Source organism: Columba livia, chromosome 1 (assembly GCF_036013475.1).
Source record: "Columba livia isolate bColLiv1 breed racing homer chromosome 1, bColLiv1.pat.W.v2, whole genome shotgun sequence".
NCBI classification, from domain to species: domain Eukaryota; kingdom Metazoa; phylum Chordata; class Aves; order Columbiformes; family Columbidae; genus Columba; species Columba livia.
The window spans coordinates 173,327,425-173,342,684 of record NC_088602.1 but is presented as its reverse complement, the minus strand read 5'-3'; the positions used below and the strand labels follow the sequence as shown (position 1 = coordinate 173,342,684).

Genomic DNA, 15,260 nt, shown 5'->3' with positions numbered 1-15,260 from the left:
AGCCGCCGGACTCGTGTCCTTTTAAAGGACACGCCGCTGCCCGCTAGGCGGAAGTGCCCTGTCTTTCTACCGGAAGTGGCATCACTTGCCAGCACTAGGGTTTTTCCGGGAAGGGCTAGGTCGGCTGGTTTCTGTGCAAGAGCTTGTTTCCGGCGCTCTGGCTTGCCCTGCTCTCTATGTTCTTCTCCTGGAGGCCTTCCGCTTCCTTCCCCGCCCTGTGCCTTTCTTTCCCTTTGCGCGGTGAACTCTACGACGCATCTGGGTGTGGCTCGGCAGGGGGCGCGCTGGCAGCGGGCCGGCGCTCTGCACCGCCGGCTTCCGGCGCTCGATGGTAGAGGCCGCCGGAGCGGCGCTCTAGACGGTTCGGTGCGCTCTCGATGGCTCGGCGGCGCCGGGCCCGGCGGGTGGGCGGCGGCGCGGCGGCGCTGCCCCGCTGAGGAGCCCCGGGGACTCTCCGCCATGGAGCCCGAGACGCTGGAGGCTCGAATCAGTGAGTGCGGCCGAGACCACCCCGCCCCGCCCCCCGGCAACACAGGGCCCGGCCGCCCCTGCTGCGGCGGGGGGGCAGGGACATGGGGGACACTGGGTGTGAGGGAATTGGGGTGCACAAGGCGGGGCAGGTTATAAGGAGGCATTGGGGAGCATTAGAGTGTGGGGGAGCTGGGGGGTGCTCAAGAGGGGTGCAGGTTTATGGAGGACACTGGGGTGGGGGTGCAGATGTATGGGGGCAGTGGAGTGTGAGGGATTTGGGCTGCTCGGGGGGGACAGGGGTGTGGGAGGGTATTGGGGGGCAGTGGAGTGTGAGAGAATTGCGATGCTCAAGGGGGCGCCGCGTTGTGGGGGGACGTTGGGATGGGGGTGCAGGTGTGTGAGAGGTGGTGGAGTGTGAGGTAATTGGGGTGCTCAAGGAGGGGGCAGGAGTATGGGGAACATTGGGGTGTGAGGGAACAGGGGGTGCTCAAGGGAAGGTGTGGGGGTATGGGGGGGGCGTTGGGGTGGGGGTGCAGATGTATGGGGGCACTGGAGTGTGAGGGAATTGGAGTGCTCAGGGAGGACAGGGGTATGGGAGGATGTTGGGGGGGCAGTGAAGTGTGATGCTCAAGGGAAGGGCAGGGGTATGGGGGTACTGGGGTGTGAGGTAATGGGAGTGCTCAAGGGAGGCGCAGGGGTATTGGGGGGGCAATGGGGGTGCTCAAGGGGGTGCAGGGGTATGGGGGGACATTGAGGTGGGGCTGCAGGTGTATGGGGGTAGTGGAGTATGAGGGAATTGGGGTGCTCAATGAGGGTCAGGTATGGGGGGACATTGGGGTGTGAGGGAACAGGGGGTGCTCAATGGGAGAGCAGGGGTGTGGGTGGACGTTGCAGTGGGGATGCAGGTGTATGGGGGCAGTGGGTGTGAGCAAATGGGGTGCTCGGGGGGGACAGGGGTATGAGATGATGTTGGGGTGGGGGTGCAGGTATATGGGGGGTATTGGAGTGTGAAGGAATTGGGGTGCTCAAGGCAGGAGTATGGGGGGGCATTGGGGTGTGAAGGAGCGGGGGATGTTCAGGGGGGCTGAGCGGTGCTGGGGGTCACATGTGGCGAGGTGTCAGGGTGGGCCCATCTGCATGTGGAGGGGCAGCTTTGGGAAATGGGAGTGTTGGGGCCACATGTGAGGGTTGGCTGGCTATGGGGGCAGCAGGGGTCTGCGGGCCTGACCCTCCAGGGCAGTGAGGGGCGGGGAGCGTGATGGCGGTGTCTGTACAGCAATGGTGGGTTGGTGTGTGCTGCTGGCAGGGGGTGGTGGGCAAAGAGTTTGTGTACGGGTCTTGAACAACTGGACACAAACATGTTTTTCCTTCCACACCGTCCTCTGTCGATGCACCTGGTGGAGCCAGCGGGGAGGGAGTGGGAGCAATATTGCCCCTCGCCTCCACAGGGTGGGAGCCTGGGGAGACTTTCTCACCCTCCCCTTCTCCCACCTACAGACAAAGCGACAAACCCCCTGAACAAGGACCTGGACTGGGATGGTATCAATGCTTTCTGTGAGCAGCTCAATAAGGAGCTGGAGGGGTAAGTGCTTCTTCCTTCCCCCAAGCTGCTCTGGGTTGTGGGCCTGGGTCGTGTTTGCCTACCCGGTAAGATTCAGTGGAGCTGCCATGAGAGCTGAACGGGCACGAAGCTCCTCAGAGTGAGGGTGTGGGGGTCCTGATCCACTAGCAGAAGATTCCCACAGGGTTTAGTGCCTTATCAGTGCCTTAAACTTGCCACATGCTTTTCAACTCTAGATTCCAAAATAGAAACACAGGTACCAGGCTTTTCCTCAGTAACCAGTGAGCTTTCTTTTTCCTCTTGCTGCTTCCAGTCCTCCGCTTGCTACCCGACTTCTTGCCCACAAGATCCAGTCTCCACAGGAATGGGAAGCTATCCAGGCCCTCACGGTAAGGGCATCTGCAGGCTGGTAGAACTGGATGGAGGGCCAGGATGTGGGGTTGCTCCAGTTTGGCTGGAGGAGGATAGGAAGCTTTGAACTCCCTCTGAGAAAGCCCTGGAGCAGATGAGCCCTTGGGTGGGAGAGGGTCTGAAGGTAGTTCCACAAGAGAAGAAGGGTGACTGGTAGGAAAGGTCTTGTTCCTAAGGCGGATCGTAGCCTATTGAAGCCGATAAGAAGCTTTTTGTTCCCTTAATGTCATTGTGGATCCATTCTGTGAAACCACAGAATTTGTGGAAGGAATATCCCCATCCATGTGCTGCTGTTGTTTCCTCCAAAGAGAAAAATCTTTTTGCTTCCCTTTGGAATGGTGACTGACCACCTGGTAGGGAAAGGTGGTGGTGGCACTTGAACCTGCTGCTGACCCCATGCCGGGGCTCACACGGCGCTTCTCCCCAGGTGCTGGAGTCCTGCATGAAGAGCTGTGGCAAACGCTTCCATGATGAGGTGGGCAAGTTCCGCTTCCTCAATGAACTCATCAAAGTGGTGTCACCCAAGGTGGGTCCCAAGGAATCATGCTGGAGGGCATTAGAGCCTGGTGGCAGGAGGGAGGGTGTTGGCATGAAGTAGTGTCTGAGCAGAAAGTTCAGACACGCATGGGTATGTGGGGGAAACAGGACAGTGCTAGCAGCAGAGTTTTCCAGTGGGAAGGTGAGCTTTTACCCCCTGCTCCCAGCTGATTCTTGATGCAGGAAGCTGAGGGCCAGGTAGACATGATGCAACCAGCATTTGTGAGGCTACTGAGCTCATCTGCTTGCCTGAAGTCACCTGCCCTGTGTCTCTGTTGCGCCCTGTCTGTGCTGCATGTGCTCAGGAACCTCTCTCAGCTTGACATCGTGACCATGTCTCTCCGGGGTGTCCCAACCTGATTGAGACACTCTCAGAGGGCAAGCCCAGGCCTGGTCAGTGGTGTTCTGCCGAGTCCGTCTGAAGCACCAAGTCACAACCTGCTTCTCTGCTGATGCTGCTGTTCCTGCAGCAGAACGAGCTGTGCATGCTCTCGTGTTCAGTTGAGGCAGTTAATGCCAGCAAGGATGGAGTTAAGGGAACACAAACTAAACATGAGTAAGGAAAACCTTCAGCTGCCACTCACAACTTGTGATCAGTGATGATAAGTAGCCAGGAACAGTGACAGCAGCACCCTAAAGTCCTCTTGCTAGGTCCCCTACAGAATGTCCTCAACCTTAAGCCACTGGCCTCTGGTGGCACAGGCATCGTTTTCATCACTAGTGCCCCGGTAGACCCACGGGAGAAGGGTAAAGGATGATTGTATGGCAGGGGGAGAGATGTCGTGTTTGGAGATCTCACTGCTGGGTGCTGGTCATCTGGGGCTCACCTGGCTCTAAAAGATGCTGGGCACTTTGTGCTAGAGGGTGCCCCTGAGAGAGAGGACCAGGCCCTGTCCCAGGGACCATTATCCACAGTCCCTCTGCTCCCAACCTGGCTGTTCCCTTATTCCCCAAGAGCTGCCTTGCTGAGCAGCTTCTGTTAGCCGTACCCTTTGCTTCACAAGGTGACAGAGACCTGCCTGAGCCTTCCCACCTGTCCCTGCTTGTCGCTGAGGGGCTGCTGGTGCAGCATTTCTCCCACCTCTTGTGTTTCCTGTGGTGGAAACCAAGCACAGCATAGGACATGTTGCAAGGGCCTCGTGAGCTTTCCTTGCTTGCTTCCTCTTTCCTTCTCCTTGTGCCGTTAGGAATGGTCTCACTTCTCCTGGGGGAGGGGAGGAGAGGAACCGACCATGCTTGCAACAGCTCAGATCAGCTTCAACCCACCTCTTCTCTCTTTCTCCAGTATCTTGGCAGCCGGACATCAGAAAAAGTGAAGTCAAAGATCCTGGAGCTGATGTACAGCTGGACATTAGGGCTGCCTCACGAGGTGAAGATCTCAGAAGCCTACCAGATGCTGAAGAAACAAGGTGAGAGGCAGTGGTCTGGAAGGGGGAGACGGACAGACAGTTTGCCCTCCCTCTTTTTTCGTCCAGGCAGAATCTGAAATAGACTTTTCCTTTCCTGTGCCCAGACCCAGAATATCCATCAGTCTGGTTTAGCAGCAAGGGCAGGTGAAGGAGTGGGCACCTTGGGGCTCCCACCTGGGCTGAGGGACCTGCTGGTAGTCTGAGTGCTTGATGGGTTGGAGGGGACATCTGCTCCCTGCAGATGGGGCACTGTAAGGGGCTGGGGCTGAAGGGCTGCAAGTGCTTTGGCAGTTGATGCTGGGCTTTTCTAAGGAGGATTTTTTTGGGGGAGAGAGGGGCAGTTCTTCCATGAAAACACAATCCAGGATCACAGGCAGTGGGAGAAGACTCACATGCCCTCAGTCCCAGCTGGGTTTGGTGGTCCATTAGGGAAGAAATTACTTGTGTGGCCATACCGTCCCCCAGTGAGTGAGTCCTCATGACCTTTCTGTTGGTCTCTACTGCAGGGATCGTGAAATGTGACCCAAAACTGCCCGATGATGCTCCTTTTCCACCTCCCCCACCTCGGCCCAAGAACATCATCTTTGATGATGAAGAGAAATCCAAGGTAAGGACTCAGTGCAAGGAGAGGAACAATGAACACAACCTTCCCTGCTCCAGAATCTCCTGTCCTCCTGGGGTGGAGATCCAGAAAGAGTTAAGGGCCCTAGTCCACATATTGTCCTTCAGAAAATGCATGGGAGCCTGCTGCAAAATCATGACAAAAGAAACAGCCAGAGGTGGGGAATGTGGTCTGTTTGACCTTTGGACCCCTTAGTTGCAGGATGGTGCAAAGGGTGAAGTGCTGACTTTAGCCCAGCAGGTTCTGGGAGGTTTGCTGCTTTGAGATTTCCTGCCTTCTGAGTTATCTGGCCATGAGGTTTAAATTCCAGCCCCAGATGCTGCTGCTGTTATCTCTTCCCCACCCCCAGTGCTGCAATCTGCTCATTGCCCAACTACTTATACTCTCCTGGACCCATATTATATTGCCTTTCCATCAGAATTGTGTCACCACTCAGACAAACCTCTGTTTTATCAGTGCTGATACGTTGAAGCAACATTTGGTCGAGAGGTGGCTGAATATGAGCCAGCAGTGTCACCAAAAAGGCCAACAGCATCCTGGCTTGTATCAGAAATAGTGTGGCCAGCAGAACTAGGACAGTGATTGTCCCCCTGTACTCAGTGCTGGTGAGGCAGCACCTCAAACCCTGTGTTCAGTTTTGGGCCCCTCACTACAAGAAAGACACTGAGGTGCTGGGGAGAGTTCAGAGAAGGGCAATGAACCTGGTGAGGGGTCTGAAGCACAAGTCTGATGAGGAGCAGCTGAGGGAACTGGGGCTGTTTAGCCTGGAGAAAAGGAGGCTGAGGAGAGACGTTATTGCTGTCTACAACTACCTGAAAGGAGGCTGTAGCATGGAGGGGGTTGGTCTCTTCTCCCAAGTAGCAAGTGATAGGATGAGAGGAAATGGCCTCAAGTTGCGCCAGGGGAGGTTTAGATTGGATATTAGGAAGAACTTCTTCACAGACAGGGTTGTCAGGCATTGGCCCAGAGAAGTGGTTGAATCACCATCCATGGAGGAGGTGTTTAAAGGATGTGTAGATGAGGTCCTTGGTTTAGTGCCAGGTTAATGATTGAACTCGATGATCTTGAGGGTCTCTTCCAACCAAAATGATTGTATGATTCTAAGCAAGTATTAGGCTCCTCTGGGTCTAGTTCTGTGGCAGAGGTGCGATACCATTTTGCTGCAGGGGATATATTTTGCCTCCATGGGTCACACTGAGGAAGTGTGGTTTGGATGATTGGGTAGTGAGGTGGACTGTGAACTGGCTGAAGGAAAGAAGCCAGAGAGTTGTGGTCAAGGAGGCAGAGTCTAGTTGAGGCACTCCACTAGATATAGGCCTCCATGGGTCAGTACTGGGGCCAGTATTATTCAGTATATTCATCAATGATTTGGACAAGGGAATAGAGTGTACTATCAGCATGTTTTCTGATGACACCAAGCTGGGAGGAGTGACTGACACACCAGAAGGCTGTGCTGCCATCCAGCGGGACCTGGACAGGCTGGAGAGTTGGGCGGGGAAAAATGTAATGAAATATAAGAAGGGAAAGTGTAGAGTCCTGCATCTGGGCAGGAACAACCCCAGGTTCCAGTATAGGTTGGGGAATCACCTGTTAGAGAGCAGTGTAGGGGAAAGGGACCTGGGAGTCCTGGTGGACAGCAGGATGACCACGAGCCAGCACTGTGCCCTTGTGGCCAGGAAGGCCAGTGGCATCCTGGGGTGTATTAGAAAAGGGGTGGTTAGTAGGTCGAGAGAGGTTCTCCTTCCCCTCTACTCTGCCCTGGTGAGACCACATCTGGAATATTGTGTCCAGTTCTGGGCCCCTCAGTTCAAGAAGACAGGGAACTGCTGGAGAGGGTCCAGCACAGGAGGGACTAGAGGGACAGCGCAGGAGGGACTTCCCTTGTGAGGAAAGGCTGAGGGAGCTGGGGCTCTTTAGCTTGGAGGAGACTGAGGGGTGACCTTATTAGTGTTTACAAATATATAAAAGGTGAGTGTCACAGTGTCGGAGCCAGGCTCTTCTTGGTGACAGCCAGTGGTAGGACAAGGGGTAATGGGTTCAAACTGGAACACAAGAGGTTCCACTTAAATTTGAGAAGAAACTTCTTCTCAGTGAGGGTAGCAGAGCACTGGAACAGGCTGCCCAGGGAGGTTGTGGAGTCTCCTACTCTGGAGACATTCAAAACCCGCCTGGACACTTTCCTGTGTAGCCTCATCTAGATGTTTCTGCTCCAGCACGGGGATTGGACTGGATGATCTTCTGAGGTCCCTTCCAATCCCTCACATTCTGTGATTCTGTGATTCTGTGTGCAAATGAGCATTTGTAGGTGGCCTGTGGGACTGTTTGCTGATTACAAAGTGGGAGAGAAAGAGGGAGTTCTCCCTCTTTACCAGGTGCACATATGAAGAAGCATGTGAAGAGGTCTGAGTAGGAGTCCATTACAATCCCATTGCAATTTCTGTGTAAACCAGGCTTTCTTTCTCTTGGTACTGGTGCTGCTGTGCTCCAGGGTCTCCACAGTGTGTAACAGGCTGGCAGGAGCTGGTTTTGAATGCAGGGGATCTTCAGGGAAAGGCCTGTCTTGCATAACCAGAACCACAACAGGAAAAGAAGGACCAGTTGTACTTCTCTCGCTGGTCTCTGATAGCCCACAAGCTCTCATGGCTGGGCTTGCAAACGGCTGGCTTTGTCCACTGCCTCTGCCAAATATGGGTTTGGAACAGGGGTAACTACTGACTCTAGTGTTGCAAGAGTGACTCTGGCTGCCACCTCTCAGCTTGGGCACAGAGGTATGTTCTCTTTTGCAGATACTGGCTCGTCTCCTGAAAAGTTCCCATCCTGAGGACCTTCGGGCTGCCAACAAGCTCATCAAGGAGATGGTTCAAGAGGTGCGGCTGGGGGAAGTGGGTCTGGGTGGCAGTGGCTGGCAACAAGGAATCAGTGGGTCTCTGTCCTCATACAGACATATGGAGCTTCTGCTCCAAATTTTGCAGCAGCAGCTGCTAAAGAGTCACACGTGTGATTTCTGCAATTGCTCAGCTACTTGAAGCAATGGCTTTGTGCATTGTTTGTGGCCCAAGCCTTGCTGCAGTACTGCATCTGTGGCAATTACATCCCTGTTCAGCAAGTGCTGGCCCAGAGGCGATCTGAAATTTTCCACTGGAGCGGGAGCTGTTTTGAGGGCAGTGTTGCTGAGCTTTAGTCCAGGGAGTTGGTGTGTTGGTTGGCCCAGCACTCCTCTTCTCCAAGTTGCACATGAAAGCAAGGACATCCTTGCCCGTGTCCTTCCCCTTCAGGACCAGAAGCGCATGGAGAAGATCTCGAAGAGGGTGAATGCCATTGAGGAGGTGAACAACAATGTGAAGCTGCTGACAGAGATGGTGACAAACTACAGCAAGGGGGAGACAACGGAGAGCAATGAGGACCTAATGAAGGTGAGGAAAGACCATCCCAGCATCCTCCCTGGGCTTAGCAGAGGTGGATGACTCTTATCTTCACAAGTTCCTCCTGCTTGTTCTGCACCTCCAGCTGAGTATCCTGCTGCTCGCCTCAACACCCCTTTCTCCTCTCCCCCAGGAGCTGTATCAGCGCTGTGAGCGCATGAGGCCCATGCTTTTCCGACTTGCCAGTGACACAGAAGACAATGATGAAGCTCTGGGTAAGTGTATATGACGTTTCTCTTTATGTCCTCTTCTCCCTCCATCTCTCAGGGAGCGTGTGCTTGGGCTGCCCATGGCATGGCCTCTGTCAGCAGCCAGCACTTTTTTTGGGGTGACTGCTCACTGGAGGTTAGTTAGTCTATGGCTTCACACTAAGTGGGGACACATGACAGCAATCAGCAGCGTTACAGGCTTCCTCCGCTTCACTGTAGAAATGACACTCGTCCTGCTGAGACTGCCATGGAGGTGTCCATGTGCCCTGAAGCAGTTTGCAGCAACAATTGCAAAACTGCTCTCTGCAGTGAGATACTGTCAGCTCTTGGACCTTGCTTTGAAGTAATATACAGAGCTGGGGTATAAAAGTCGATCTTGTTTCTTCACTGTTCTCAAACTTTCTACCTATTCCGTTTCAGCGGAGATCCTGCAAGCCAATGACAATCTGACACAGGTCATCAATCTCTACAAGCAGCTTGTGCGGGGAGAAGAGATCAATGGGGAGACAGTGGCTGGTCCCCTTCGAGGTGAGGAGACTCAGGGAACGGGGACAGGAAGGTCAAGCAGAGGGACTCTGTTGCTGGTTTCCTGCAATGTAAGAGAAGACTAAGAGAAGTGGGAAGGTGAAACCTGCAGGAGGACAGAGTGGGGCTGGTGAGATGAAGAAATGGCTTGTGGAGATGACAGATGCATGAAGGGAGAGCAGAGGGGGAGTTGGGGAGTTCCCTTTTCCAGGTGCGAGGGAGGATGGGAACTGGCCTCAGAACACTGGGTAAAGACCGGATAAGGTTTCTGTCTCTCAGCCTGTTCCTTCTGTACAGGCAGCACCTCAGCACTTCTGGATCTGTCAGGCCTGGATCTTCCAGCAACAGGCCCTTCCTACCCAGCCTTGCCCACCCTTTCAGGTGACTCGGCAGTCCCCGTGCCTGAGCAAACTGGCTCTGTCTCCTTGCTGGATGATGAACTCATGTCTTTAGGTGAGAAACACAGTGCAAAAGCTCTTTATTCTCTCCTCAACTCTGGACAGTCTGCATGGATGGTTGTCCTTGTGGCAGAAACATGAATAAGGGAGAGCTCGGAGAGGTGAATAATGAAAGATGAAGAGCTGTCTTTCACTTAGTGTGAGGGAGAAGGAGAGGAAGACCCTGCCATGATTCTGAACTTCAGTCTCATGGTGTTTTCCTGACTAGTGAGAGAGAGCCTGCAGGAATGTGCCCTCTGATTTGCTCAGGGAAAACTGACCTGGCAAGTAAATCAAGAGTGATGCAATGGCCATCGCCAGGTGGGATCACAAGGGTGGATCACCCCCAGCTCCTTATGTTTACTCCTTGCACTTGAAGTCGCGAGCTGACAACACACATCTGGGACTTCCAGAACTTTTCACATGGAAGTCTTGTGAGGTGCCAGCCCTAGGACTCTCTAGAGTCACTTTTCCCAACAAAGTGTCTATTTCCTAAGACAGGTGCTTAGAATACAACAGCATGAAGTAGACAACATGGTCCCCCAGATGGAGGCGCAAGTGGGGCTTGTCAGCCCAGTAGTCTTCACTTCTCTGTCAACTGGGGGAGAAATTAGACTCTTAAATGAGGATCTCAGGGCAGAAAACATATTATCACCGTCCTTGTGCTCCCCCATGCAAAGCCAGGGGCCAGAGACTAGACCACATTGATGGTTTTGCCCTGCTGCTTCTGTGTCTTGTCTGACCTGAGCTACAGATCCCTTATTTGGGCCCTGTTTAATGCTTTTGCCCACTTGGCAGCTAACCTTTGTATTTGCTTTTACCCCCAACAGGCCTGAATGACCCAGCGCCGCATCCTGCCCAGGCTGGTGACAGCAGTGGCTGGAACAGCTTCCAGGTAACATGCTGGGGGCCAGGGCAGAAGGTGGGGAGGGTGGTGGAAGCAACAAATGGAGTAGGCAGGGAAGCATCCCAGGTCTGATGGTTGGTGCTGATGTGCTGCCCTGCTCTCCTATGTGCTCTTTCTACAGTCATCAGATAGCAACGAGCTCAGTCTCACCCCTCTCATGGCAACGCCACCAGTCAAAACAGATGCTGGCAGATCCTCCCCCAAACCTTCTCCTTTCACCAGTGGCCTGGATGACCTGGACCTCCTGGGCAAGACTCTGCTGCAACAGTCTTTGCCTCCAGAGTCTCAACAAGTGCGATGGTAAGCAGTGGTAGCGCAATCTCACATCGTTCACCGTTGTTTCCATTTCTGGGGTGCTGGACACAGACATTTCAGTGCCCTGTTCCACTCCTTTCTCTCACCCTCCCTACAGGGAGAAGCAGCAGCCACCCCCCCGGCTCACCCTGAGGGATCTCCAGAACAGGAGCAGCTCTGGCACCACAGCACACAATCCCAACACTCTGCCTATGCTCCAGAGTGTTTCCACTAACCCTGCGCTGCCCCTGACCTCAGAGCTGCCTGCCCCTGCTGCGCTTCCAAAAGCTGCCACCACACCAGCAGGAAGTACTGCAGTCCCATCACGGCCTGCTGCCACCGCACAGCCCCAGGAGATCTCGCTGGCCAACGTCAATGTGCCTCTGGAGTCAATCAAACCCAGTGAGCAGGGGCGAAAGAGGAGGGGCAGGCTTTGGCGGGGAACAAACCAAGTGCACATGAAAGGGAAGAATGTGAGGAAACTTCTTGCATGTTGTATTTTGTGGAGGTTGAGTACAAGTGGTATCCCTGTCACTTGTGTGGAGGTTTGGATGATGGGGAAAGGTTGCTGCAGGGCCAGTTCCCACCTGGCTGACCGCTGCCTTTCCCACAGGCAGCATCCTCCCTGTGACAGTGTACGATCAGCACGGCTTCCGCGTCCTCTTCCACTTCGCTAAGGATGCTCTGCCTGAGAGGCCTGATGTGCTCGTGGTGGTGATTTCCATGCTGAGCACGGCTCCACAGCCCATCCGCAATATTGTCTTTCAGTCTGCCGTCCCCAAGGTAAGGCAGATGTTGGGGCTGAGGTCCTCCAGCAGGGCTGAAGTGTGATTCTCCCTTTGCAGGAAATGCAGGGTGGGTGGAGAGTGCTCTGTGGGCCTGAGAGCAAGTTGTATTGCCTTCAGATTAGCAGGAACCAGCACAATGCTTTTCTCTTTGACTAGACAGCGATGTGAGCAGGGCCTTTTCCTGCCAAATCCCTCTCAAGAATGTGGTCTTCTCTCTCTCTAGGTGATGAAGGTGAAGCTACAGCCTCCCTCAGGCACAGAGCTGCCAGCATTCAACCCAATCGTCCACCCTAGTGCCATCACACAAGTCCTGCTGCTCGCAAACCCACAGAAGGTAATGGCACCATCCCTGGGACACGAGCAGACTGGTCTTGATGCCTGAGCAAAGCCTGGTTGCCCTGTCCCTAATCCCTCTGCAGCTTCCTGGAGACCTGGAAGGTTTGTACCTCGAGACTTTCTTTCCCCTCCTTTTGACTTCTTATTCTTTCTCCCTTGTCTCCAGGAAAAAGTGAGGCTACGATACAAGCTGACCTTCACCATGGGAGAGCAAACCTACAACGAAATGGGGGATGTGGACCAGTTCCCCCCACCGGAGTCCTGGGGGAACCTCTAGGGCCACACATTGCAGGCACTACACTGCAGAGTCCTTGGGAAGCCGGTCCTGCAGGGCTGGAGCAGCCCAAGGAGATGGGGAGGGCGGGTGGGGGCTGCTGCTCACGCTCTATTCTCCAGATGGCCGGGCAAGGGCCAGAGGGAGCGTGCCTGGAGGAGGAGACCAGAGACACCAGGAAACGTTCATCCCACAAAGACTAGGAGTGGAGTGGCGAGCTTCACGTGGGTGAACAGTTGCCTTCCCTGCTCTTCCGAAGGCATCACTCCCTCCCCAGACTGTCCAGCTTCTCTTCTAACCCTGCTTTCCTGCTAGGTGCAGTGGGGAACAAGGATGGGGAGCTTTAACAGCCTCAGCCTGGGGCAAGGCCTAGCAAAGGAAGATCCTTTTCCTTGTCTATCCCCTCCACACTTCCCAGCTCTTCAGCTGCTTCGTGCTCTGCGGTGCTCCCTCTTGTCCCCCTTGCCCCTTCCTTGGGATTGGGCCCCAGTGGTTCCCTGTCTGGTGGGATCACACTGGAGCTGGTGCAGAACAAGGCTGGACAGAAACTGTGTCTTCCCAGCGCCAGGGTGACTGCCCTTGTTTTGGGGGGCTCAGAGGAAGTTATCTTCCCTGTATCTCCCTTCCAGGTGCTGGCAGAGGTGTTGGTGGGAGGTGGGACCTGGAGTGGGAGCCCAGGGGCTGGGAAGGGGTTGCTCTGTGCATCCCCATCCCCTTCAACTGGAGCTCCTGGGCACCAAATCCAGTGAGGAAGCCCACACCCTTCCCATGTGCTTTAGCCACCACAGTGGGCTTTGGGGACTGCTGCCGGACTTTGTCCTGCATGCTTGTCCCCAGAGGGGTGTGCCGGGATGGGGGTTTGAGTCTCCCTGCAGCCTCATGCCCAACAGGGAGAGGAAGCATTACAGAGTTTTCCTCCCCCTGGCTGGGCTGGAGAGCATGGTGGGGCAGGAAGGTTTCCCAGCTCTGCACTGGGAGCCCAGCCCTGCACTGGGGGCTATGGGGGGTGGGGGTGGTACAGCTGTGCCTTGTGCACCTTTGCCCACAGCTGTGGGCAGGCCCAGCTCCCTGCAGCAGGGAGGGGGCTCACCCCAGCCCCCCAATCACTGTGACAAAAGAGTGGGGATCTGCAGGCATGGAGGAGACCAGAGGGTGGCATGTCCCAAGCAATCCCCATCCCCATGGGACTTAGGACCATGGGAGCCCCTTCCCATCTCTAAGCTGGTTTTATCGGAACTTGATCTTAAAAGCAGGGGCAAGCTGTGCCCTGCATAAGGTTGCCAGAGGTAGGAGGAGGCCTGTGTGAGATGAAGGTGAGCAAGGTGCCTTGCACTCAGCTTGAGGTGGGTGCAGCGGTGGTGAGATGGCTTGGAGCTGGGTGCAGCAAGTGATGGAGGAGAGGGGGAAGCAAGGGCTTTGTGCTGGGGTTCGGCTGTGTCTTACTTCCCTTTCTGGTCTCTTTTCAGGGTTTTGTATGGGTTTTTTCTTTGCAGATCTTGTTTGGTTCTTGAACAGACTTGTATATATTTTCAGTGCAAAATTCTGTAAATGGAAGAAAACAAACAAACCAGATTTAAAACAAAACGCCCGGCGCGAAGAATCTGCTGTATTTATGGGAAATAAAAGAATTCTTTCCTGTTTCTCTCCCTCTGCCTTTTGGCCCAAGAAGTGCATTTTCACTTCACTTTCCTTGTCTGATTCCACCCTGCAAACGGAGCATTTCTAGCTCAAATACTGCCCCTACAATCCAGTAAATTGTCTGCTGGTCTCCTGGGGCCTTGCTATGATGATTTCCCTGCTCCTGTGAGCAGGGAGGGGATGGTGGAAGTCCCCCAGCTGCTCTCAATTCCTGTTTGAGAGCAGTTGTCACTTCCATGCTGCCCGCTGGCTGCTGCCCACGTGCCCCCTTCCATGGGGAGAGGTGGTGGGCAGAGGTCAGTGCCCTGCAGCCCATGGGAGCTGGGCTGGAGCTCGCTCCTGTGCCCCACAGGGCTTTTGGCAGCTTCACCACTGCCTGTAGTGGCACTTACTTCTCTTCCCTGTGGTTACTGCTCTGAAGTGGCTGCCCCGGGGTGTTTTGGGGGCAGGGAGGGGGATCTGCTCCAGCAAGCAGCAGCCCAGGGTTGGGAGCAGGTCTCTGACATTGCATGGGAGGAGAGAAGCCACCTGACGTGGCCCGCAGGGACTTGGGGCAGCTTTTGTGTCTTTGCAATAGGTGCTCGAAGCCCTTGCCTGCATTCAGCAACCATGACACCCATGAGGAGCACCCGCAGGGCTTGTGGCTGGGGGATCAGACATGGTTGGCTACAGCTTTAGAGTGACCTGGTGTTTCAGGCAGGGAGAACAGTGCTCACTACCTCAGTCCCTGCTCGAAAACAGCTGCCAGTATCACTTTGTTATGCAGTCACTGGGAACTCACCTCCCCACCAAGGAGCAGAGTCCAGCAGCCCCCAAATTGTTGCTCCTCAGGCTTCAGGGCACAGGTGGAGTGGCCCTTCTGCCTCTTTTTCCTTTGCTGCTTGTTTCGTGTGCACACAAGCTGACCGCTTCCCATCTGGGCTCGGGTGCTAGTTCCTTTGCCAGCCATGTAACCCGGCCAACAGCAACCTCCACTCTTAGTGCAGAAGGAGGAAAGTCCCAGCTGCAGGTAGCCCAGAGATAAGGCGAGGTTTACATCTCATAGAGCCAGGAGCAAAGGTGGTGGTGGTGCAAGGGGGATGTTTTTACACAAAAAAAAACCCCAACAACAAAACAAGCTGAGCCCTGGTGCAGCTCTGCAGAGAGCAGACAGCACTGCAGCCTGGGAACCCGGAGTTTGTGGTCCCGGTGCAACTGAGTGCAAGAGCTGCTGCTCGGTGCTCAGCCCAGCCGCCCTGCTCAGGGGAGCCCTGACAGCGGTTGGGGGAGCAGAGAGGAAGGGGCCTCCCCAGGGCGTGAGGCAACAGCCCTTCCCCACAGCTTTGCAGTGGCTCCGGGCAGCCTCGGCCAGGGCAGGAAGGGAACATGAGGTGGTGGGTGCAGAAGGGTTTGCAGGGATGGATGGCTTTGCTGTTCGCC

The 15,260-nt window shown here is 54.9% G+C and overlaps 2 protein-coding genes across 4 annotated transcripts in view; both read left to right on the top strand.

Annotated features, from left to right (window-relative positions):
• Positions 1–15,260, top strand: part of LGALS1 (galectin 1) — a 201,115-nt gene that overhangs the window by 145,780 nt on the left and 40,075 nt on the right. The gene's annotated exons all lie outside the window — the stretch shown is intronic.
• GGA1 (golgi associated, gamma adaptin ear containing, ARF binding protein 1) lies at positions 196–13,843 on the top strand. 3 transcript variants are annotated; one of them, XM_065047601.1, is made up of 17 exons: positions 196–490; positions 1,969–2,053; positions 2,346–2,421; positions 2,871–2,969; positions 4,266–4,389; positions 4,896–4,996; positions 7,798–7,878; positions 8,287–8,424; positions 8,567–8,648; positions 9,063–9,170; positions 9,465–9,620; positions 10,435–10,499; positions 10,633–10,811; positions 10,924–11,207; positions 11,419–11,588; positions 11,817–11,927; positions 12,096–13,843. In XM_065047601.1, exons 1-17 carry the CDS (start codon positions 460–462, stop codon positions 12,204–12,206), a joined length of 2,001 nt encoding a protein of 666 aa, XP_064903673.1. In that variant the 5' UTR covers positions 196–459; the 3' UTR covers positions 12,207–13,843. The 3 variants fall into 3 exon arrangements, with proteins under 3 accessions (XP_064903673.1, XP_005514733.1, XP_064903683.1); XM_065047611.1 differs by lacking the exons at positions 196–490; positions 2,346–2,421 and having other exon boundaries at positions 1,999–2,053; XM_005514676.3 differs by lacking the exons at positions 196–490; positions 2,346–2,421; positions 2,871–2,969.

Excerpts from the sequence above, each read along its gene's own strand:
- GGA1 (XM_065047601.1), top strand. The coding sequence starts at position 460 with ATGGAGCCCGAGACGCTGGAGGCTCGAATCA. Across the intron at positions 8,425-8,566 it reads GCAATGAGGACCTAATGAAG|GAGCTGTATCAGCGCTGTGA; the intron begins GTGAGGAAAGAC and ends CCTCTCCCCCAG. Across the intron at positions 11,928-12,095 it reads TGCTCGCAAACCCACAGAAG|GAAAAAGTGAGGCTACGATA; the intron begins GTAATGGCACCA and ends CCTTGTCTCCAG.